This window comes from Manis javanica, chromosome 16, assembly GCF_040802235.1.
Source record: "Manis javanica isolate MJ-LG chromosome 16, MJ_LKY, whole genome shotgun sequence".
Classification (NCBI taxonomy): Eukaryota; Metazoa; Chordata; class Mammalia; order Pholidota; family Manidae; genus Manis; species Manis javanica.
Genome location: NC_133171.1, coordinates 70,960,643 through 70,986,793, shown reverse-complemented (window position 1 = coordinate 70,986,793; position 26,151 = coordinate 70,960,643). Strand labels below are relative to the sequence as shown.

Genomic DNA, 26,151 nt, shown 5'->3' with positions numbered 1-26,151 from the left:
GCCTCCTCCCTCTTGGAAGGAAAAAAAGTTTCTAGTCTATTATGTTACCTTTAGCCAATCATACCTCTCCACGCCCCCTAGGATAGCTTGCCCACTCCTCCCCCACCTAACCCCTTACAAGCCCCCACCTCCCTGACCGGGTGTGACTTCCCCGGCCTGTAATACCCAGACCGCGGAACATCACCCAGGAGTTGCACTCAAATAAACTACCTGGCCCTTTGTTGCCTCTCTTTGCCTGCTTATTCTGGCTAAAATTTATCTTACACTTTTAGCACATGCAGAATTTTTTAGGAGTGGAGTGATCCAGTTTTGGAAACTTACTTTCAAATGCTTTGTAAGAGAAAGAGAGAGAGGGTGTGCAAATATGGCAAAATGTGAACAACTGATCAGTCCAGGATGAAGGGTAAATGAGGTGTTCCTTTTTTCTGTAGGTTTGAATTTTTTTTTAATTGGGAGAAACACTTAGGAATAAATGTAACAAAAATACAGTGCCTATATGAACAAATGTATAAAATATTATTTAAGGACATAAAATGCAATTTGAATATGAAAAAAATGTTTTGTATTATTATAGAAATTAACAGATGTGGAATACTTTTTCCTGGTGTTTGTATTTTAAAAACACCCCTATTTTTATGAATTTGGAAGGATGTTAATTTAAATTGTAAAAAGAAAATACCGGAGATTCATTCATTCATTCATTCTTTTATTTTACATTTGCAAACTCATGATACTGGGCCCCAGCAGAGGGTGCCATGCCCACTGGCACCCACTCCTCACTCCCTGAAGGTATTGGGCTGGACAGGAGAGAAGTGGGAGGTGGCAGGGGCATCAGAAGTGAATAACCCATGGTTAACACCCAAAATATATAAAGAACTTACACGCCTCAACACCTGAAAAGCAAATAACCTGATTAACAAACGGGCATTGGATATGAAGAGACAGTTCTCCAAAGAAGAAATTCAGATGGCCAACAGGCACATGAAAAGATGCTCCATGTCGCTAATCATCAGGGAAATGCAAATTAAAACCGCAATGAGGTATCACCTCACACCAGTAAGGATGGCCACCATCCAAAAGGCAAACAACAACAAATGCTGGTGAGGATGTGGAGAAAGGGGAACCCTCCCACACTGCTGGTGAGAATGTAAACTAGTTCAGCCATTGAGGAAAGCAATAAAAACTAGAAACAGAAATACCATTTGACCTCGGAATCCCACTTCTTGGAATTTACACAAAGAATACAACTTCTCAGATTCAAAAAGATATATGCACCCCTATGTTTATCGTAGCACTTTTTACAATAGCCAAGATATGGAAGCAACTTAAGTGTCCATCAGTAGATGAATGGATAAAGATGTGGTACGTATACACAATGGAATATTATTCAGCCATAAGAAGGAAACAGGATTGTAATTCTCCCTAAATCCAATTTCAGTGGTCCCAGTGACAACAGGTATATAGGGGTGGGGAGAAACAAGGAGGACTCTTAAGTCACCAGCATCCAGAAATAAGGCCAAGGCCCCTTGTTGGTGCCATGCAGCCTTGGGCTGGTACGTTCTGACCCTTGTAAGTGGATGCAGTTTTAGACATCCTCTCTCCAGCCCTCCAGCAAGGCCATTTGTCTATTCAGTGAAGCAAACCTTGTTACTTTACAAGCACCTTTTTAAAAATGGCTCTTTAAAAAAAAAACAAAAACATTATGAAGGTGTGATTGATACACACACAGAAAGCTGTACATGTTTCATGTGTACAGCCTGAGTTGTAAATCTACATCCATGACCATCACCACAGTCTATGCCATAATGTATCCATCACTCCAACTTTCCTCTCCACTCTCCTTATTACCACTGTGAGGAAATGTTACCTGATATTTAGCTGAATAATCAAAAACTGTCTAATGTAATGTTCACATCCAAATAAACTTCTCTATGTCATTAAGTGGATTAAGAAAATTATAAGCATCAGGTATCTTGAACTTAGCCTTGAAAGTTAAAATGAGACGATATCAATAGCAGGGGCCTCTGAGGAAGCTATTGCTTTTGAGATTGTTAAGTACTTAATAACCATTAGCCTTCACTTAGAAAGACGAGAGATTTAGCAAACACGTACATATCCTGGTACTAAGTATTTTAAATTGAATCTATACTTATTTTGTATGTTTTCATTTTTTAAAATGTGTTTATAACTCTCCTTGGTTGGGACAGAAATTTCTAGGTAATATTGAAAGGTTTGGGTTTTCTTACTGTGTCCACCTCAAGACAGGGATGTTTATCATAGGAAATGGTATTTGTTAGATTGTTTGTGGTAGAAAATTATGATGTTCGGGTCAAGCTGTAATCTGTTTGTCACAGAGGTTTGGTCTAATTCCCTAATCATGTAATGACTTGCCTGCTGATTATCACCTTGCTGATCTCTAATGTGTTAGCTTAAATACCAAAAGACTATATTGACCATTGGTAAGTCTGGGGAAAGGAAATCCCGGGGCAAAATACCCTTAAAAACCAAAATCAGTTAAATGGAGAAATAAAGTTTAAAACCCGTTTATTGCTCACAAACTGCAGTCCCAGGCCGTCTTTCTTTTCTGCTCAAGCAGCCACAACACCCCTGGTTCCCTTTCACCTCTCAGGTACAGATAAGCCCTCCAGTTACCCAGGTAATTATACATGGATATGAAGATGAACTTCTCTTCACCCCTGAGGAATGATGCAAATGCACTAAAGCCATACTTCTTTCCACCTCTGACTGCCTATTGATATGCAGATATACTAAAGCCAGGCGAGATATTCTGGAAATGTTACAGCCTCAACACCCAAAGAGCAAATAACCCGATTAAAAAATGGGCAGAGGATATGAAGAGGAATGGGCCAATTTCTTCATTGGCCAAAGAAGAAATTCAGATGGCCAACAGGGCCATGGAAAGATGCTCCACATCACTAGTCATCAGGAGCAAATCCAAACCACACTGAGATACCACCTGACCCTCGTACACTGTGGGCGGGAACGTAAATTGGTGCAGCCACTAAGGAAGACAATATGGAAGTCCCTCAAAAACTTAAAAAAAGAAAATCCAAAATACCAATTCAAAGAGATATGCACCCCCATGTTCACTGCAGCATTATTTACAATAGCCAAGATATGGAAGCCACCGAATTATCCATCAGTAGATAATTGGATAAAGAAGATAAATTTACACAAAGGAGGATTACTCACCAATAGAAACGAATGGAACCTTGCCATTTGTGACAGCATGGGTGGACCTAAAGTGTAATATGGTAAGTGAAATCAATCAGACACAGACAAATACCATATTTCACTTGTATGTGGAAACTAAAAAAACAATACAAACGTAAAACAAAACAGACTCATATATAAGGAACAAACTGTTGGTTACCAGTGCAGGGAGCAGTGGGTAGTAGGTGAAACAGGTGACAGGGATTAAGAGGTAACTTCCATTTACAAAATATACATGTCATGAGGATGTACTGTTCAGCAGAGGGAATATACTAATATTCTAATAATTGTATGGTGACAGATGGTAACTAGACATTTGGAGATCACTTTGTAATATATAAAAACATTGAAGCATTATGATATACACCCTAAACTATGGGCACACCTTGTTTTATTGCACTTTGCAGATACTATGGTTTTCACACATTGACGTTTTGTGGCAGTCCTGAGTTGAGCAAGTCTATTGGCATTTTTCCAGCAGTATTTGCTCACTTCATGTTTGTGTCACACTTTGGTAATTCTCATGGTATTTCACTTTTAAATTATTATTGTATTTGTTATGGTGACCTGGGATCACAAGTGACTGAAAGCTCAGATGATGGCTAGCATTTTTTAGCAATAAAGTTTTTTTAAGTTATGTACACAGGCTTTTAGACATAATGTTGCTTTTGCACACTTAAGAGACTATAGTGTGAAGGTAACTTTTATATGCACTGGAAAACCAAAAAATCCATTTCACTTTCTTGCTTGAGATGCTTTGTTGTGCTGTGGAACTGAACCGGCATTGTCTGAGATATGCGTGTCATTGGATACTGAATGCCAATTATACTGAAAAATAAAATAAACCTTAGGAGGAGCTTTTCTGGGTTGTGTGGCTTAGGATCTCTCAGCAAGTTGCAGTCCAGATGTTGTCTTGGGCTCCAGTTACCTGAACAAATGCTTGACTTGGGCTGAAGGATCCACTTCTAAAATGCCACAGTCACATGGCTTCCAAGTTGGTACAGTTCTTGGTTGTCCGTAGTTGGTCTTACTGAGAGCCAAGTGACCCAAGGGAACAAGGTAGAGGCAACAGCATATTTTATGACCTAGTCTGGGAATTTACCTGCCGTCACTCTGCCATATTATGCTGGTCATCCTGGCTAACCGTGACAGTGTGGAAAAGGATTACACCAGGGCATGAATACCAGAAGGTGAGAATCATTTGGGACCATTTTGGAAACTGGCTTCTACCCATGAGTCTGCATATGACATGTATGACAAGTCACTGCAGTGACAAGGACCTGCAGGCAACTTAAGTTTGCATTCCTAGAGAAACCTGGATGTTACATGTGATATATCCCTGTGATGGAGTACCTTGCAGCATCAAAGTCATTAACTAGATTTATATATTTTATTCAACTTGAAACAAAAACAGAATGAGGTTTATAGTATAATGCAACTGATAAGTCTAAAAACATTCCATGTACATATATTCTTCACACTATTTTTTTAAAATTTTAAGGTTATTGATATACTCATATAAAGGTTTCAAATGAAAACACAACGTGGTTACTACATTCACTCGTATCAAGTCCCCCACCCCATACCCCAATGCAGTCACTGTCCAGTAGGGTAGTAAGATGCCACAGATTCACTATATGCCTTCTGTGCTACACTATTTTCCCCGTGACCCCCCACACCATGTGTAGCTAAACATAATACCCCCTCGATCCCCCTTCTCCCCTCTCTTCCCACCACCCCTCTCCCACCCCTCCCCTCTCTGGTAACCACTAGCTCCTTCTTGGAGTCTGGTGGTCTTTTGTTCCTTCAGTTTTGCTTCATTGTTATACTCCACAAATGAGGGAAATCATTTGGCACTGAAACTACTTTTTTTTTTTTTTTGAGAGGGCATCTCTCATTTATTGATCAAATGGTTGTTAACAATAAAATTCTGAATAGGGGACTCAATGCACACTCATTAATCAACCCCAAGCCTAATTCTCAACAGTCTCCAATCTTCTGAAGCATAACGAACAAGTTCTTACATGGTGAACAGTGCAAGGGCAGTCATATCACAGAAACTTTCAGTTTTGACCATGCATCATGAACTATAAACAATGAAGTCAGATATGATTATTCGTTTGATTTTTATACTTGATTTATATGTGAATCCCACATTTCTCCGTTATTCTTTTTTTTAATAAAATGCTGAAGTGGTAGGTAGATGCAAGATAAAGGCAGAAAACATAACAGTGCTGTAAGGGGGCAAATGTAGATGATCAGGTCTGTGCCTATAGACTAAGTATTAATCCAGGCTAGACAAGGGCAACAAAACATCCACGGATGCAGATTTCTCTCAAAACGGGGGGTGAGGTTCTAAGCCTCACCAGTTGATCCCCAATTTCTCACCTGATGGCCCCCCTGCGACTGTGCCTGTCTTAGGTTGTTCCTCCCTTGAGGAATCTTACCCGTCTCTGGCTAACCAGTCATCTTCCGGGGCCATACAGGGAAATGTAAAGTTGGTAAGTGAGAGAGAAGCAATATTCTTTTCAAAAGGGTTAGCTTTGTACTTCTTTACAGATTTATGCCCTGTGGCTTCTATGCCCAGCATTTGACACTACCTATTTTTAAAGATACATGTTGCTAAATAAATATATAAAAGGTTGACTGGAAAGACATTAAAGCTATCTATATATGGGGGAAAGAAATTGAAGAGCTCAAGAAAATTAGAGGAATTACCTCAATTTTTATATAGTTGAAGTTTAAAAAAAAAATGTCTTTTTTTAAGACAGATGCACACCTATGTTTAATCGCAGCACTATTTACAATAGCCAAGAAATGGAAGCAACCTAAATGTCCATCAGTAGATGAATGGATAAAGATGATGTGGTACATATACACAATGGAATATTATTCAGCCATAAGAAGAAAACAAATCCTACCATTTGCAACAACATGGATGGAGCTAGAGGGTATTATGCTCAGTGAAATGAGCCAGGCAGAGGAAGACAAGTACCAAATGATTTCACTCATATGTGGAGTATAAGAACAAAGAAAAACTGAAGGAACAAAACAGCAACAGAATCACAGAACCCACGAACAGACTAACAGTTACCAAAGGGAAAGGGACTGGGGAGGATGGGTGGGGAAACAGAAAGGGGGCCTTACAATTAGCATGTGTAGTGGGGGGGTGCAAGGGGAGGGCTGTACAACAGAGAAGACAAGTAGTGATTTTACAGCATCTTACTACGCTGATGGACAGTGACTGTGAAGGGGTGTGTGTGGGGGACTTCGTGAAGGGGGGAGCCTAGTGAACATAATGTTCTTCATGTACCTGTAGATTAGTGATACCAAAAAAGTCCTTTTTTAAAGGCAGAGTTATAAAATGGCCCAAGCAAGCCTAAGAGATCTTAGTGAAATTCCTAGTAGATAAGGCTCTACTAGTTTCCCTGTGTTGTACGACGGTCATATTTCTCTGGAAATTTTGATTCTCTTAAAATATCTCCCTTAACTTCTAGTTGAAATTAAATTATTTTAACAACAGAAACTTCTTTCATTTCTTAAATGGAAATACTTAAGATATAAATAACGTTGAAAGAAGCTCACAAATAAAACTTACAATAAGGAGTAAATGATTGATATCGGATTTCCTTGTTGAGGATGTATTTAATGAGAGGCTAAATGAATAAGATTTTAAATTTTTTGAAAAGGTATTGGGGGTGGAAGAAATGGAAAAAAGGAGCACAGAGGGGGTGCTTAAGGTACCAAAGGCAGATTAGATTCCCTCATTTTAAAATTAGTGCTTTTAACAAATTTCATTTTGAGGTTGAAACAAGGAAAAGAGATCATTGTGCATTTATGATAACTTAGTTCTTCTGAGTTCAAGATATCCTCATACCCATAGATAAATTTCACTTGACTTTCACTATGGTTAACAACTAAATAAATATTACTTTTTTCTCTACATATTATTTCAAATTGATGATACCCTGGGTCTAACAGTAGAGCACTCACTGGTCATCATTCATTGATCACCACTTGAATGGCAATCGGAATATAAACTTGAGGGTAGGTCAGGGTTCTATAACTTACAGAGCAATCAGGGCTAAAATGATGGTGGTTAAGGTTAAAGCCTCATTCATCTGAATGGAAGTATGTTGTGTATACTCGTAATTGTGCGGTAGCAGAGGCTTAGGAAAACTTTTGTTATTTGAGGAGAACTGTGATAGGGGTTTGAGGATATACTCAACCTAGGGCACCTCGAGTGCAAGTCAGTCACAGAACAAATGATACACACATGTACAGTGACAATTATTACTGGACCAACTGCCATTTTCATACCATACCCACTACTTCCTACACAGCTGCTCCTGCTGAGTATGTACCACCAGTGATGAAAACACCAGCCCAAAGTAGCCAATATGCACACCAAGCTTTCCTTTTTTCAGGGATATTGTATTTGTTTAAAAGAAAATGATCATTCTTGAAAGACTGTTCTCTGTGTTGTGTGTGTTTAACACCACTTTATTTCTTGTTGATGAGACCCCCAGATATCAGACATGTTATTATAAAGCTGCTTACACACTTTTAATAAAAACGTGTCTTCCATTCCTGAGGCGGAAACGCAGACGACTCCATGTGCTGCACTCCGGCAGTTCTACAAAAGGCTGTGCATCTTTATGACTGTCCATTTCAGTAAGAGTACTAGAGAAAGTAATGTTTGAAATCAATATCCATGCTTTGGTTATCTACCTTTAGTAAAAGTTTAGCTTTCATTCTCTTCCAAGTAAAGACAATGCAAATTAATTCATAAAAACACATGAAAGAATACATTAACTTATAGTACAGAGTTGGCATTACATAGGAAAATTCCTATTTACACAAATGGTCATAAAGTCACTTTTAGTACGGTGGGAGGTTTCTAAACAAATACAATGGGATGTTAGGAATATACAGGACAGGGGAACAAAAATTATACCTGGAAAGAGTCAGGTCAGAGTGGTCTTGCTTCATTTTCTTTACAGAATTAAAGCTTTGCTGGTTTGGTAAGTTACTGAAGGTGTTTTCCTCTCTTTCTCTTTTTTTCATGTCTTTATTGAGACGAGTTTGCATTTTAGTAAGGCTTGTACTAGAGAAAATAATGTTTGAAATCAATATCCATGCTTTAGAGTTATCTACCTTTAGTAAAAGTTTAGCTTTCATTCTCTTTCAAGTAAAGACAATGCAAATTAATTCATAAAAAAAGATGAAAGGATACATTTACTTATAGTACAGAGTTTACATTACATAGGAAAGTTCCTATTTACACGATCAAAAAGTCACCTTTAATATGGTGGACGGTCTTTAAACAAATACAATGGGATGTTAGGAATATACAGGACAGGGGAACAAAAATTATACCTGGAAAGAGTCAGGTCAGAGTGGTCTTGCTTCATTTTCTTTACAGAATTAAAGCTTTGCTGGTTTGGTAAGTTACTGAAGGTGTTTTCCTCTCTTTCTCTTTTTTTCATGTCTTTATTGAGACGAGTTTGCATTTTAGTAAGGCTTGTACTAGAGAAAATAATGTTTGAAATCAATATCCATGCTTTAGAGTTATCTACCTTTAGTAAAAGTTTAGCTTTCATTCTCTTTCAAGTAAAGACAATGCAAATTAATTCATAAAATAAGATGAAAGGATACGTTTACTTATAGTACAGAGTTTACATTACATAGGAAAGTTCCTATTTACACGATCAAAAAGTCACCTTTAATATGGTGGACGGTCTTTAAACAAATACAATGGGGTGTTATGAACATACAGGACAGGGGAACAGAATTAATACCTGCCAAGCGTCAGGTCAGAGTTGTCCTGTTTCAGTTTCTTTCCACGAGAACAGCTTTCTTGTTTTACTCCAGTACCGCAGATGTTTTCCTCTATTTTCCTTTTTCTGTCTTTGCGGCCCCTTTTCAGTGAACTTGCCTTTAATTAAAAAAATAATATATGAGGTATAGGAAAATAACTGTCTATAGACATTCTATTATTTTAAATTATGAAACTCTGACAGAATAAACAAAAAGAATACTCTTTCTCACCCATAAAGTTGATAGTTTTATTATTTTCAAGAGAGATCTGTGAATTTGATCTCCGATAATACTAGGCTAAAATCTAATGATGCATGAAAACTCTAAAGGATTCTTAAAACTTGAAGATGTTGATCTCATGGCACCATGTTTGGTGCTACAGAACTTAGCAGTTTTCCTTTAGACTTTGAACGAATCAAAGATACTATTCTTTTGAATGAATTGTATGTCACTAATTGAATGAATTTAAAGACTATCCTTTAGAGCACAGTATAATTAAGAACAAAGGTGAATATACATAGAAATATAGAGATTACTAATAAGAAAGTTGAGGAGGTTATTAAAAAGGTAGCCAAAACATAAAAGAAGGCTCATGAAGTGTCAAATAGGAAAAAAAGTCTTTTATAAACGGTCAAATCTTCTGGGAACTGTTATTTTTCTCAAAAAAGCATTTGCTGTTACGAAGAGAGTTCCAGAAACTTGTGGTTCCCAGGTGTGAACAAAGCAGTGTTATTAAAGATGAGGAGAAAAAAAAAAGATGTGTTTTTGGGGAAAACAATAAAGAAATAGCACAAAATAGGTCATATCTGGAATTAAAGTGTATGAATGCCAGCTATGCTCTGTCAGTAATTAGCTAGGGAACTTTGTAAAAAAATATCTGTGAGGCTCTGTTTGCTTATCTGTAGAAGAAGATAAGTCACTCAGTTGGTAAGGTCATTCTAGCTCTGAAAGTATATGGAAAAAAACAAACGAACCCCAATGTGGCCCTTATGCAGTCTAACAATTTGTAGGCAGCACATCAATGTAACAATGAGTACCCACCCTCCTCCCAACATCCTCCAATTTAGAAATTGGGAAATAAACATCTATTTTGAGAATTAAAGTTACAATGAATATAATAGATCAAAGAAGAGAAATATGCAAGGTCACTGGTAATATATGGTTTGTGTTTTGATTCTCTACAACAGCATTTATCCTCTTTTAGAAAATTATTTACTCCTTACTCAGACTGTTAAGAAATCTTCAAAAAAAAAATCTTAGAATGTGGAGTTAGATATTCAGTCTAGGCCTAATTAAATGTTGCCTATATTCTTGAACTGAACTTGTCGGAAAACATTTCTTTAGAGTATTTTGTATCAATTTGCTTGAGGATTTCATGATTCTTTTAGCAACATTTTTTAAAAACTGCTTTTAAGCAATTACAATTATTTGGTTCTCTACTGGGATGTTAAATGCATAATTAAGGAGTTATTTTAATGGATTAAAATATGGCAAACTATAAATCTAACACCCTTCCCATATCATATCAAAGAATCACTACCTCTTGTCACTGATTGAAATAATTAAAATGTTTTACTAAGTCTCTTCTCCATTTAGTTTATTTTTACTCAACAAAATCTGATTGAGTTTTCATAAATATACTGAGCTTTTAGAACTCCCAAATCATTAAAACAAAGAGAAAAGAGAATGCTGAATATATGAGGAAAAAGTCCATTTAATTAAGACTAAGTTAGACTGAATAGTTGTCTTACATAAAAAGAACATTTCATGAATAATGAGCTAAAGCTTCTAGTTCCTATTTGAACTAAGATGTTACTTGAGATCATTTTCTAACAATACTCACAGTAAGAAAACATGAAATTTAAACCACAGAATCCAAAGACTTTTGTTACAAAATGGTGGTAAAGTCTCTTTTTCTTTAATTATTGATGCTTGTCAGACTACTTCATTAGATTGTGCACATAGATACACTTTTAAAAACAAGCTTTTATTCAGTTACCTGATTACTTTATTAGACAGATATTTCCCTTGCACCCTTTCTAACTTGTTAGAAAGCACAGAGGACCTTCAGTATGTCTTAAGCAGGACCTATCAGATTGTACATACCATCGCATATTTGTTTTTGTACATTTATGTATCAGAAGTTGTAAAGCACTGGCTTACAGACCGTAAATAGCCCACAGCACGTGTTGTTACTGTGTTTGGCTCATAATGCTTGTAAAAATTCTAAATTTGTTGCCAACATTTAACATTTGCGAGGACATGCATAAAGATCCATAATCTTGAAATATTGGTAGATCCTAGAACACTGGACCTACATGTCTACATGACAACAATTGGCAGGAGTTGAGTGATGACTGACACTTAAATGGGGGCATAACTTCCCTGTTTGCCACAGTCTCAACTCTTCTGTGTTATTTGTGTGGCTTTCATAGGCATTGGACTTTGAAACTTCTTGTGTGTGTGTGTCTCTGTGAGTGTGTATAAATATGTATACATACACACAAGGCTTTTTGATTCTATGTATATATCTTGGCATAAATATGCACATACACACAGGATAAAAATACTTAATCACAATAATGTGTATAGAAATATACAGCATAAAAATTTGTAAATAACCATGAATTAACTAGGAAGATATTTCTAAAATTTAATGTTAAAAATCCTTATAAAGCAAAATAGAATGTTTATTTTTTATTGCTACAAGAAATATAACATCTAATTCACTACATTTAAAAAACTAAGAAGAAGAGAGAGGCTCAGAAAGCTGTATTTACATAGAAGGACTTGAATGAGGTTATAGATCTTTGTATCTTCTGGTCTATACCCTGAATGAGAGATAGCCACAATACTATTTAACCAAATTTATCGAAACAGAAATCTCCTATAGCCACCAGATGATACCCCAGGACTTAAAACCCTAATTGGTTAGTAATTCATAAAGTATTAGAGAAACTTTCTATAGCTTGACTATGACTAAAAGATAATTCATGTACAACCAATAAAGGTTATTATTTAAGTATAGTTGACTATATATGACAAAGATGATCAATTAATAAGAAGGCAACTTAGTAAATATGATGCCATGTGAGACCCTCTGCTATTTTGTAAAAGTCTAAAATACCATACACATTAATATAAACATGTCACGGAACTTTAAATTCATAAAAATATTTACACGTGTGACCTTATTTTATCTTTACAAATCCTCGCCAGGCAGATGCTATCCCACTTTACAGATGATAACCCTGAAGCTAAGAAAGCACTCCAATGCTTATGGATCAAGAAGGTAAGAAAACCAGCACAGGAAACTGAAAAGGAGCAAAGGCAGAAAGAAAACCAAGTATGGTACTAGAAGCCAAGTGAAAACAGGGTTTCAAGGAGGGTGTGCTCTGGAACTGATGGGTGGGTCAGGGGAGGCCTAAGCACTGATCCCCAGACTGACGAATGGCCACGATAGGAGCTCTTTCAGAGAAGCTGTGAAGGTGAGAATCTGACTAGAAAGAGTCCCAGAGTGACTTGGAGAAGAGAAATCAGAGAGAATCAGAACAAAGCTGTCCAGCAGGAGTTATTCTGTAAAGGAAAGGAGAGAAATGTGGGAAGTGGATACAGGAGAAGTGAAGCTGAGAAGAACCCAGGGGGAGGAGGAGATGCTGATGCAGGTGAAGAGAACAAGGGGGTGGGATCTGAGGCACAAGATGGGAACTGGCTTAGGGAGGGGCACTAGAGCATGGCACCGAGAGAGGGGTTTTTGTATGACTGCAGTCTGATAATCATATGCATTTTACGTCTCTTGCCAGTCACATTTAAATTAGAACTGTGAAAGCTCCTACCTATTGGTTAAAGCAATATGATAATATAGCAAAAAGTGAGTTGGCCGAATTATCAAGTAAAGAGTAAGAAGTGTAAGGGGCAGCGTGAACTGAGGGCCAGGCTCTTTACTAGATGTTCCCTCCTTCGGGCACTCTTCTCCCTGTTTACTCGCCTGACCTCATCACTACCAGCAACTACCTTTCCATAAACTCAGTCCCAAACATCCGCCTGCCCATTGCCTCTTTTCTTTCCAGACCATTCCCTTTAGCACTTGAAACTACTGTGCTAAGGGAAGGCAGATACAAAAGGCAAACTATTTTATGATTCAGTTTATATATAATGACCAGCAGAGGTAAATCCGTGGAGACAGAAGGCAGATTAGTGGTCGCCAAAGGCTGAGGGAGGAGGGGGAGGGTGACAACTAATGGGTACAAGGATACTTTTTTACGGTCATGAAAATGTTCTGGAGTTAAATAGTGGTGATCATTATATAACTGAATATATTAAAAACCACTGAATTGCACACCTAAACAGTGAATTTTATGTGAATTCTATCTCAAAAAAATCCTCACAAAACTCTGTAACTCTATTTTGATCTGGCCATTAAAAGGTTCAGTTTCCGATCCCTCTTACGTGTGACAAGGCCGTCATACGTACTGCCATAGACCTAAGGTTACAGCTGTATCACGTATGACGGCCCTTGTCACAGCCATCACAAAGGAGGAGCAGTTCTTCATTATCGCCCTTTTGACAGATCTGGCAGTACTATAATACATGAAATCATTTAAAATTAATACTATTATGAAGAACAGATATTGGAATATTAAACACACCGTAATTCCTAATTCATATTAGTAATGAACATTCTGCTTGCTAACAAATATACAGTAGCCATACACATCTATGTATCTGTAGTTACACAGATGGGGTGAGCAGTTCAGTTGGGGTAAATGCACATTTCAGGTACACTGCAAAGAACAAAGCTAGAGGTTGAATGCCTGTACACACTTTCGAAGCATGTACACATTAACATATGAAATAATTAACATGACATTAGAGCCCATAAAGCAATGAATGGCTTTAATATAGGGTGTGTAAATTTTTTAATACATTTCATTTTTTCCTTATCTTAGCATCCTCATGATCTCCTGAGAAAGAAATAAGAGTTAAGAGTAATTTTCAAGATCAAAATTAGGAAACTTGTATTAGTATCAGAACTATGTGTAATAAAAGGATATTCCTATATTTTGACTAAAATTGTCCACCCATTTGTGATTGATTAAAAAATCGAACATGTCCAACCCAGGAAATTTGGGGAAATCAAACCAAATCAAACAGATGACACAAATGCAGAAAATGGACCCTACAAAATGATTTCTAAGGGAAAAAAACTTACATAAACATTAAACCAAATAATTTAAGAAGCCATAGATTTTCTAACTAAAAATAAAATTTCTCTCTTGAGAAATTTCTAATACCATTAAGAACTTTTAAATCTGTAAAGACAATGCTTTTTCCCATGCATACAGACTCTGTATAACCAGTTTCACAAAGGGAAAGGAGGGAAGGTGGACAGTAAAAACTTTCAAGATGCCTTTAAAAAATGGTAAATAGTAACATCATATATTTTGACACTTCGTTTATACTCCCTGTCACAGTAGAGAATATCCTGCAACCAGTATTTTCAAATAATGAAAAGACTTAAACTATAAGTTATTTATACTAATTGAAAGTTATGTATTCATATATTCTTATAAGTAAAATAGCTTAACTATTCAAACTTAACTTCAATACAACACTAAGTCTTAATCCACGAAGTCTAAATAGTCTTATATAACAGTATGTACACTAATGATAGCTTAAGAATCTTATCAAAATGGCAAATACAAAACTATTCAATTTAGTAAATACCTATCAACTATAGGAGATACATATGTAATACTAAAATTGGCATGTGTACTAAGAGCAAAAGCTGCAGTTTAATGTTTCAACAGTTTTATTTTATGACCCTTCCTAATACCATACCACTAAATATGGTATTATTTCTCCAAAACTGAGTTACATCATTACACGTTCTATTGTAAAAATACTCACTGCAAAACATTTGGAAGGTTATACTTCAACCCCTCTAACAACAAATTTAATTCATGAATATTAAGTAAATTGTTTTCTAAATATACTGAAAATACCATGAAGTCTGTTTTACTTCGCACATTTTTCATTTAAAAATAAAATTATTTTCTGACACTTACTAGGAAAGGGTGACAGATATCAAGCTCATATCACTTTTGAAAATCACAGTAAATAGCTCACAATATGTTAGAGCAAATGTATTAATATTGGTTTTAACTCCTTTGCTGCTACAGTAAAAAAAAGTAGATGTTGCCTACTGTTTAATAGTAACAACAATATGAAGAACACCCTGGACAGAAAATTCTCTAGAGGCAAACTATGTCAGCTCCTTCTTTCCTGGTAAGGCTGGTGCCTGGCAAATGGGTACTTCTAAAGGTATTGAGAAACTTAAACATCATGCTAGGACTTACGAGGATTCTTATAGGCACTGTTACATCCAACTAAAGGTTACAATGTACTTATTCATCTTGAACATGAAACTCTGCCTTCTTTTTAAGGTAGTTTCACAGCAAATACTGTATTATTGAACATTAGAAAGAGAATTATGAGAGATGGTGTTAATGAGAAATGTGTATTAATAATCCGGAAATGGTTATGAATTTCCAAAAATAGAAAAAATTCTGTAAATTGTAGGAAGTAAGTATACTACAAATAAGCAGCTTTTGGTACCAGTTTTGTTTTTTTGTGTAAAAGTTGTAACAAAACTGACCACATTGTGATGATTCTCTTGGTGGATGAGAAAAATAACCATTCAAATTTACTTGTGTTGTAGGAATTCAATATTTTTTGATCATTATAGCCTAGACTCCACCAAACACATTTGTCTAACGTGACTTTAAAACTGATTTTAATAGTTTTTACAAGAAAATATTTTTACCTGGTAAAAAATGCTACCAGATGAACTGGACACTGTCTTAAAACTCATGGTAAATTCTAGTCTACATTGGGAAAGACCGAAATTTGAGGATATTGTGAAAACTGCAGATTCACTATTCTGTGGACATTTTAGGAAGAATTGAAAAAATACAGAAGAAACCGAATTTACTTCTATAGAATGAATAAGGCCTTCAGTAATATAAGCACAAAGATGAGAATGAAGGAAAGAATGCTAAATTATTTAAGGATCACTTCTTTTCTTTGGGGAATGACTATTGTTGAGTAATCTTACTTCTAGTCATTCATGCAGACAAATGTCAAATGTTTGAATGTTAAAGCTAATCTATAATTTAAAAGCAAATGGTGAAGCAATTCACAAGTCTATGTACAATAAATATTTCTCTATGTGATAAGAGACAAAAGGGACACAGACATGATTTAACACATAATATTTGTTGCCTGGTACAAAGCAGGCAGGGGTCACTACATGATAGTGACTAACTGGGCTCAAACACAGAAGATGAAAAAATTTTTTGATTAGAGAAAAGACTTAAAAAATCTACTTTTCATGTGAACTGCATCTCATGGCAAATACATGATATCATTGGATAAAGTAAGAGCTCTCTGCTTATTTTGTATTTATTATCTAAGAATTTCTTAGTATTAAAAAAATTAAAATTGATAAAAACATAAGGAACATTTTAGGGATGCAATGAATGTATACTACAGGTAATGTTAGCAACTGCCATGTTTACAAAAGCAAAAGAATATCGGGATTAACAACTTCAGAATATTTACATTAACAGCTATTATGATTAGATTAACAACATAATTAACTATCATGCTGACTGAACATAGAAGACAACTTCAGTCCATTATAAACAATATCTAAAGGAGGAAAAATCGAGATTAAAAGATAAACACATTTGATAGATTACTTCAAAAAGCTCACAACAAGGAGGAAAGTATCCAACCACACAGCATTTAAGAATTAAAACTCACGTACAGCATACATTATTCTGACAGTAAGAAATGTAGAATTAAGAAAAATCTGGAGGTTGGGAAAAAAACAGGACAGAGTAAATTAGTTATAGTATTTCTTAAGTAAAAACACAGCTTTCATAATTGATTTTTCCCATGCTATGGATTTCTGTAACTGCTGAATGCACAGAGCTACCTGTGCAGCACTGCGAGCTGCTGATAATGCCCGTCGCCATACCCTGAGACCGGGAGCAATATCCTCTTCAATTCTGCATTGAAATAATAGAAAAATTAAGTAGGTCATGTCCACACTTACGGTTACTGAAACTGAAACAATCATCACACTAAAAGCCAATGATGATGAAACATGTAACAGCCAGTAAGTATAAGGTTTAAGAAACTAAACCTTATGGTGGCTACGTGCCTCAATGCTTAGTCACAAAAGATCACTTCGCAGGATTATCAACACCCATAACAAAAGAAAAAACATTTTTTACAAAGCACCACGCAAATAGCATGATCCATGTGGATCACAGACATACAAGAAGATACATAGATAACAGGCAAGAGAAAATAGGCTCCGATTAGCAAAGAAGCACAATAGTTTTTCAAGTTAATTTCAATAACCTACCCGTCATCATCACCACTAGTGGATGGTGCAGGAGCAGGGCCAGTAACTGTGCCCACATTATCCAGTTTGATCTGAATGGTGGTACTTAAGGGGCTCTTCAGATACCTTCTTTCAATGTTTCGCTCCAACTCAGCCAGCCTGGTTACAGCTATATCTAGGGGGTTGTCACTCTTCCGCTCTAGGGCATGAGCACTGCTTTCTTCTTCGTCAGTAAATTCTCCATCGTGCTCCTTGCACAAGTTAGAAAATGACGTATGTTCAAAGTAGACCAAGTCCTCCCTCTCTGATGCCGGTTCTGGACACATCCAACCCTATATATCAAGAGAGTAATGTTATTATGGTTTCCTCTTAAAATGCCTGACGGGTGAGTTACCTTTACTTAAAATACAGCAGCCGACACCAACAGACCTCAAGGATCATTACATTACTGAAAGTTTTTACCTTGTTTCCTAATGCTAGGTAAAAATAAGAAAGAAAATTATTAGAAAGTTATAAGAGAAGTTTGAAGAAGAAAATTTAACAACTTTTGATATTATGAGAGGTAGAGTGGAGATCAGCAAAGTATTCTGAGGGACTCCACACTAACCGCTTATTCTTTCACGGGCCCCTTTAAATGGGAGTCTCTCGACAGCAGGGACTTTGTGCCTCCTGTTCATTCTCATTCCTTCAGCCAGTCCTCCTGAACAGGCCCTTGTACTGCCCATCCTGGCCTCAGGGGCTCTGCATAAGCTGCTGCATTTGCCTGCAGAGCTTTTCCCCTTTCCTCTGCACCTCGTTAGTGACTCCACTCATCCTGTGGCCCTCACGTGAGAATTTATTTCTTCAGGGAATCCTTCCCTGACCTCTTTTAGGAGGTAAGCCTCTCTCTTACAGACTCTCCTAGAACCATGTAATATCCCATACCTGTGGCAGTCACAGTTTGATACTGCTGTGATAATTTAATTAATATCTTTCTACTTCTAAATTCCCTGAGGGCAGGGACCATGTCTACTTTTACTCATTTCATCTCCAGCAATGGGAAGGCAAATATTAGACACTCAAAATATATGTTGATTGAATAAATGAATGGTCTTATCATTCAGCTTGCTTACAATGATCCTTTGGCTCAAAGCCCTTCAGAGTTCCTAATGCTTAGTAGAGTCCAGTTTTACCATGACATTCAAGTACCTCAATCTCCCTCTTTCGCTCATATTCCCATTCAGGCCTCCTACCCTGCGGTCAAACTCCGTGACTTGTCATACCACAAACATGTCATGAGCTTCCTGGCACTGGTGCTCCGCCCAGTTACTGACTCTTCCCAGCGGCACCCCTTGTTCTCTGTCACAGCCTCCCCGCCTTTGCCCGTTCCATCTGGACTTCTGCAGGCAATCTTCCCTGACCTTTCCCCTGGCCCCACCAGAACCGGGGTATTCCTGGCCTGAATTCATGAACAACTTTGTATGTCTTCACAATCCGTTACTAGATTCTGCAGGGCTGTATACACGTATTATTGCCCTATTATACGGAATGCTTTCTGAGGGCAGAAACCACATTTTATTCAATTTTGTGGTGTCCACTCTCATGTAGAATAGGTACTTTGTAAAAGCATATTAAGTAAAAAGTAGAATGAACATGATCCTTTCTATTAAATCTCTTTAGAGATAATTATTTTTCTTATATATCAGAATATTTCCTCTTACCTCAAGAGAATAGTCATATTTAGAAAGTATGGATGAATTTATAAAGGGTACATGCACATTACTGCATCATATATGTCATAACAAATGAACCTCAGTCCTGTATTTTGGAAGGGATCCAAAATTGCTAAATCAAGGGAATCCTATAAATGTAATACATCTTGATTTTTTCAAGGCAAAAGACAAGAAAATGAGGACTAGATTAGATTTTGAGAAGGTGGATGGTTGAAAATTGTCTGCAAAGCCCTGTGACAGACACAGCTTGCCACCTCAGAGAAGGTCCTCACTGCCACTGTCCAAGGGCTCTCTGTATTTGGCTTGTCATGTTAGTATACTTGTGAACAGCTCGGTTCAACTATTAAATATGCAGATGACTTAACTAGGAAGGAAGTTTAATATTCTGTATGACAGGACTGTGATAAAAATAGTTTCATATGCTGAAAAATATATCCAAATGAAATGAGTAAAAATAGAACAATGATAAATGTAAATTTCAGCTTTGAAATTTAAGCAGCCAATCAAAGAAATATTGGATGTGATATAACACACTTAAAAGCACAATGAAAGATGCAGAAGGATTTTTTTTCTAATAATGCATACTCAGTGAGGCAACGGTATGGTTCGGATGTTAAAAAGCTAGTACAAGTTGGCATGAGGAGAAGTATAGTGCCAGCTTAAGGGAAGTAAAGTCCCATGAACACATCAGGCATCTCTGTGTACAGTTAGGGGTACATTTTAAGAATACAGACACTGGTGTTTAATCAGAAGAGAATCGTGCACCTGGAAACCATTTCACGGGACCGATGGCTGAAGGAATTATTCTGCTTATAAAAGAGAAAACTGAAGGAGAGACACAGGAACTGTGTTTACAGGAGCTAGAAGGGTAATTAGACTTTCTACAGATCAGGACTAGATTGTTGCAGATTTTCCTAAAATATAAAACAGAATTTCCATATTATCAGCAATATTGAAAATAGAAATGAATGCACCTAAGTAGTACCAGGCCACCTGCTTAACATGTCTTCACAATGGCTTGTTCCCAGGGCTGACCACATAAATATTTTGTTTTTAGGATAAAAAATCATTAAATCTTTTATAGATGGTAATAAAATGTTTTGTGGTTATTTCCATCACTTGTTGTTTTAGATTCCTCAAGACTAATATAAGTACAATTCATTTCTTTAAAAAATCCATAATAATCCCATAATACTGTATTAATAGGATGCTAGAGCATCTCACTTAAAAAACCAACTTCATTTATCTTAGCTGGTGAGCACACGGGCAAGAACATCTAAGCAGTCGGTAATGTGATAAGGTCAATAGATCAAGATCTCAGTATGTCGCCAGGAAAACATTAGGCCCACGCCGACTTTACATACAATTTCAAAAAGCCCATGATCTGCTTTCCCAACCAACGGCCACCTAGAACCGGCAGATTAAACCCAGAGGGGGATGGTTATGGGAGGAAAGCAGGGACAGTAGAACCAACCAGATTCAAACCAGCAAGTAGTAACAACCAACCGTGAGAGATGATGAAGACAGACTATGGAAAGCAGATGTAGTAGTTTAAAAGGTAAAGCACACTAGGGCCTTTTAATTTACTGTAGGGGCAAAACCTCTTCACAGTCCCTGAGGGAATCATTACCCAGTAATTGGTCTTCATACTATTGATCCGGTGTCACCAAGAGAACTTAAATCAAACTCTCTATTCTCAATTTGAAAAGGCAGGGTAACAGTGACCTAAGCGATCCAACACACATGTTAAAAAATGATGGCACTAAATAGAATAATTTTTATTTCTCCAGAAAATTAACTTGTGTAGAAGAAAGAGTTCATTTGTTGAAGATGCCAGGTAAGTGAGGCATTTTTATATTGTATTATAGTACCAGGAGGAGGATACATATAGTTTGCTAGCACAATTTCAGTAAATGATAAATTTTTGTTTCCCTAAGTTGGTAACTATGTGGTAAAAAAAAGGTACATTTTGTTAGCTCTGGAAAAATGACACTTTTTGAGATGAGATCCTCCAAAGTTTCTGAATGCCAGTATTAAAGTAGTTAATGCAGCTAGTTTGTAATCATTGGTAGGACAGTATCATGGCACAAGTCTCACATTCTGAGTGAAACATGAAATATTCAATCAAATTACACAGAAACATTTTCTAAGCCTTTTCAAGTGTCTGTCTCATGCTTATTCATCATCCATCCATTTATTCTCAGAGACATCACATTATCAATTGAGAAGAGACATTTATATTCTTTTTAAAACCAAAAATTTTTGCACAAAGTTGAAGCTTTTCTTTTGTTGTTCCTTTAGTTTCAATCATTGCTGTGACATGGTAATGCCCAGTCAATAAATAATTAAAACTTTACATATATACATAGGATGTGCGTATGTGTATCACAACATAACATATTTTAAAATTAGCAGTTTTAAATCATAGAGTGAAAGTTCAACATATAACATGGCTCTATAACATGGCTTGCATACAAGACAATTACCAGGCATACACGAAACATTGCAGAAGTAGTTTGCCATTACATTGATCATGGCTGAAACTATGAAATCCTGCTTGTGGTGAAGAACTGCAGACCAGAAATGATATTTTTAATGCCACTGAGGAGGTGGGCAAGATTTAGTAAGAAGAACTTGGGAGGACAGACCTGGTTTGATTCCACATTTAGCCACTTACTATATTATGACCACTGACAGGTTACTTACTCTGAGACTTGTTCCTTACCTGTAACATGGGGGAAATTAATCAAAGTGAGAACATTTAGCACAGTAACTGGCATATATCAGGCATACAATAAATATTAGTTACCTTCCATTATTCTAAAAACAGATTTTATTCCAAGTCAATTTTACCTTTACTTGCAAACTTGCTGATGCGACTCTCCTTTCCAGATCTTCTACCTGCTGAAGAATCCTCAAGTCCACTCCCATTGCTTGTTCTTCTACTGACCAGTGCTCCACAATATCTCGAGTTACCTGGTTTTCTTCATTCTCATTTAACTCAATAATGGTAACTATATTTGAAAGGAAATTTATTTTAAAATCCACTTTATCTCTCAATGATTTCTTCCAGAATGTGAATGAAATTCCAGGGGTAACACGTACACATGTACATTTAACACACTCAAATTCACTTGTGAATAAGCAAGGCAGCTGACTCTTGCACAAGGAGGAATAAGTACTCTTCTTAAGAAACAGAACAGTATGTCTGTAGGTTGTAACAAACTATCAAAAGTAGTACCAATTTAAGAAAACGTAAATTGTTTTCGGGCAAAATAGGAAAAAAAAAGCCTATTAGTAATAAATTTAAGATTAAGACATACTAAAATATGCTTTAAGATAAAAGAATTACTTCGCATAACTAAGCAAGAGAGCAGAAATCTCTTTTAGGTGCCTACCATCCTTATTCTCGATGCAGGCTTGAGTGATGGAATCCAGGTGTTTCTGAATTTGTTTTTGTAATGCCTGTTCTCTTATTCCTCTGGGATGTAGCACTTCCAGCAAAGCTTTTAAATCCTCTGGGTCAGCAATTCTCCACCAGCCAAACTGCATTTCTAAGCCAAGATAAACATGTAGGGCATTTACAGATATTCAGAATATGAATTAATGGCATGATACAAATGAAAAAATGTATAACTATATAAAAGCATAAAAGATTCAGCTATAATATAGAGATCTGTAACAATACAATAAACTAAGTGGCTACAGCAAACCCTCTCAAGGTACCCACCTTCTGGAATGGGCTTTGAACGAGGATAATATACTGGTTTGGCTACTTCAAGAGCTGCAGGTTGAGTCGAAGAGACTTTTTCGTTCTGTGGTACTGGAGGCTCACTTTCGTTTGACCCAACACTGGGAGTCAAGAACGTATCAGCGTTTCCTTCTGACGGTCCCAACCCTGATCCCACACTAGGGACAGGTGGTAGGAATGGAATACTGGAATTAAGCACGCCCGTTGGCCACCCACAAAACTGGAGTCCCATCACAGGTACTCCACTTTTCATCTGGAAAAAGAAAATATTTTAAAAGTAGAACTACCTAAGAAGCCAGGAAAAATATTTAGAATCTGAAATTTTTAAAATTCTGAAAAAATATTTTCATTTACCTCAATTGGAGGAAAACTAAATACAATAGCAACAACATTAAATTCCATCTTATTTGCTCCCCAAAGTAATTACCCTTTTAGAAGTACTGTAACAGTAACAAGTTACAAAGTTATAAAGGAAGGCTTTGCCTTAGACTTAAACTCCTAGAACCCAGTAGTTCCAATGAAGCCTGGTGACAGACAATACCGACTCTCTTCAGTTCTCAAACTGTGGCAGGAATAATATTGTAAATATTCGACTGATTCTCCTTTAGTGAAAATTTTCATGGACTCAGACAAATACAGCAACATAAAAATGAGTTACAATTAGTAGCACTAACCTGAAGAGCCGATAAAGCAAACGGGTTTAGGCCAACAGGATTTTGAGGAGATGATCCAAGAAGAGGAGCTGGGGCAGGCGAAGGTGACTTAGAGGGCGGCTGGGCCTGAGGAGTTGGTGAAGCGGCAGCTGGCGCATCGGCATGGGTAAGGGAAGCGTCCTCCCAGGGTGTTCCTGGCAATAACAACTGGTCACTGGGGAGAGGACTGTAGACCTTGCCTGCACCACCTGAACCAGGACTGAACAGATTCGAGTGTGTCTTTTCCATGCTGTTCTGTGTCACCGTTGGCTGCATGCTGCCCGGTGAGTGTCTCCCACTGTTCTGGTGAGGCAGTGCGCACCCATCTGCACCGCTGTTTGGTTTGGGGGGCGTTACATCTGACCCAGGAGGCACCTTAGGTACTTCTAAAAGCTTGCATAATTTGGAAAAAGAGCCAGGTTTCTGAAGAATTAGATTTGTGTTATCTTTTTCGTTAGGATCTTCCTTTTGCTTACAATGATCTGGATTTGAACAATTTAAAGTGTCGTCAGAAGTATCAAATATTTCTTTGATCTGGATGCTTTCTGCTTTTCTTAGTTTTTTTCTTTCTTTTGCAATTTCTTCCGGCCCTACAAAATCCAAAAGCATTACGAAGATCAGTTCCTCTAGATCAAACCATACTCTATTTATTGCTATTTATCAAGTCATATGCATAAATACTTTTAACAAATTTCTCTAGCTTACTTAATACTCTTCATTTTTTTCTTTTATAGACTAGCTTGTTACTCTCATTGGAAAAAATTATGTAATTTTGTAATTAACCACAAAAAATTACAATAATAAAAAATATTAAAAGCCATAACACACAAATTACTACTAACATTTTTGTATTAATTTTTCCAGGAATTCTCTATGCACACATGAAATCCTATTTTACAGTTTTCCAAACTGTACGTTTTACTGAATAATACTCTTTAAATATTCTGATGTCAATAAATATATACCTATACCATAAATTGTAATTACTATATTCAGTGGAATATATCATTAAAAAATCCATCTTCTATTGATAGTTATTAATAGGGTCCAATTATTCATTATTATAAACAATGCTTTAAATGATGAATGATCTTAGATCTGTGTCTTTGGATTTTTTTATCTCCTGATTTTCTTCCTTAGGATATATTTCCAGAAAACAACTGAGTCCTAAGATATTACTTTTCAGAGTTTTTGAAATATATTGTCAAATTGCCCTCCAGAAAGTCTTACCCAAAAGCATCTGTTTGCCTACACCCTCAATGAAACTGAAGACTATCAATAACTTTTGTCTTTGGCAATATCCGGGAGGTGAGAATCTAAACTATATTTTTTTCTGATCATTAATAAGACTGGATATTTTTCTGTAGGATAATAGGTATTTCTCCTTTGTGAACTTCTTGTCCATATTTTTGACCAGTGTTTTAAAAATAATTTATAAGAAGTGTTAGAAAAATATAAACCTACTTTATTTAATTTGAAAAACGATGTATGTGCACAGTAAAATATTCAGTAAAGAGAGGATAAAGTAACCCTTTCCTGCCCTACTCCCTCCGTTCCTATTTCTAGTCTTCAGATGTAACTATGGTTAATCAATCATGTCCATACATCCTTTGGGAAATCTTACATGCATGCACTATTAGTTTGTGCTGTTACATAAATGGGATGCTCCTGTTTTCGGCAACATTTTTATTTGGATAAAATGCAAATGCCTAAGCAAGGCCGCCAACACTGTATGATCTGGTTCCTGAAAACCACTCTTGTCCTTCCTAACCTTGCTCACCTTTCTCCCTTTTTTCAGCTTCTCAAACATGGTAAGTTATTTCCTTTCTTGGGGCCTTTGCACTGGGTGTTCCTCTGCCTGAAATCCTGTTTTGTTGACTGGCTCCTTACCCTTCATGTTTCAGATTAGGTAACACTTATTCACAAAGGTTTTCCCTGATTACTCTATTTCAAGTACGGTCCCCATCTTATTATCACCTTAGAATATCATCATCCTATATGTTTCTTTTGCAGAATTTACCATTATACACATTAACCTGCTAATTTTTTAATATTTCATTTCATACCCCACCCACACACTACAATTTAACTCAACAAACGTTACTTAAAGGCAGAGCAATGTTTATATTGCTTTTACAGGATCCCAGCTACCTAACATGGTGGCTGCTATGAAACTGGGGCTCAATAAATACTTTTTGGATGATGAAATAAAAGGATGGCTTTACTATTTTCACTATATACCTTAGATTGCTTTCCATGGTGAAACATAGAACTGTACCACATTTTCCTTCAATCAGCTGTGTAATATTCTTATATGGATATCATAATTTATTTATTCATATATACAAAGCTTGAAAATTTCCTTCATTTTGTACAGGTTACCAGCTAGCAAGGAAGTACTAATATTTGTGCTTGATTTATTCTGAGAACTAGTATCTCAAAAATCACTTTCATATATCCAAAAACAAACAGATCGACCAACCACACTAGGTCTGAGACTAGTAAGGGGATTTCAGAGGTGATACA

General features: G+C 36.5%; 2 protein-coding genes across 5 annotated transcripts in view; one reads left to right on the top strand and one right to left on the bottom strand.

The window, feature by feature from the left end:
- Positions 1–26,151, top strand: part of LOC118967922 (doublecortin domain-containing protein 2-like) — a 114,586-nt gene that overhangs the window by 70,484 nt on the left and 17,951 nt on the right. For 2 of the 4 annotated variants that reach the window (XM_073224902.1, XM_073224903.1), the window contains 2 exons: positions 12,274–12,346; positions 22,075–22,188. The exons of 1 other annotated variant lie outside the window; for it this stretch is intronic. In XM_073224902.1, coding sequence (XP_073081003.1) covers positions 12,274–12,346; positions 22,075–22,090 — 89 coding nt within the window. In that variant the 3' untranslated portion in view covers positions 22,091–22,188. Of the gene's footprint in view, positions 1–2,629; positions 2,839–12,273; positions 12,347–22,074; positions 22,189–26,151 lie in introns of those variants that run through there. One more of the 4 variants, XM_073224904.1, reaches the window with a different exon arrangement.
- The window catches only part of LOC140846847 (bromodomain adjacent to zinc finger domain protein 2B-like), a 102,433-nt gene continuing 84,037 nt past the window's right edge, over positions 7,756–26,151 (bottom strand). Inside the window, exons 19-28 of the mRNA XM_073224893.1 lie at positions 23,608–24,215; positions 22,913–23,186; positions 22,581–22,736; positions 22,036–22,196; positions 17,492–17,802; positions 16,994–17,129; positions 9,036–9,172; positions 8,614–8,763; positions 8,192–8,341; positions 7,756–7,917 (exon numbers count right to left, since the gene is read on the bottom strand). Coding sequence (XP_073080994.1) covers positions 7,791–7,917; positions 8,192–8,341; positions 8,614–8,763; positions 9,036–9,172; positions 16,994–17,129; positions 17,492–17,802; positions 22,036–22,196; positions 22,581–22,736; positions 22,913–23,186; positions 23,608–24,215 — 2,210 coding nt within the window. The 3' untranslated portion in view covers positions 7,756–7,790. The remainder of the gene's footprint in view (positions 7,918–8,191; positions 8,342–8,613; positions 8,764–9,035; positions 9,173–16,993; positions 17,130–17,491; positions 17,803–22,035; positions 22,197–22,580; positions 22,737–22,912; positions 23,187–23,607; positions 24,216–26,151) is intronic.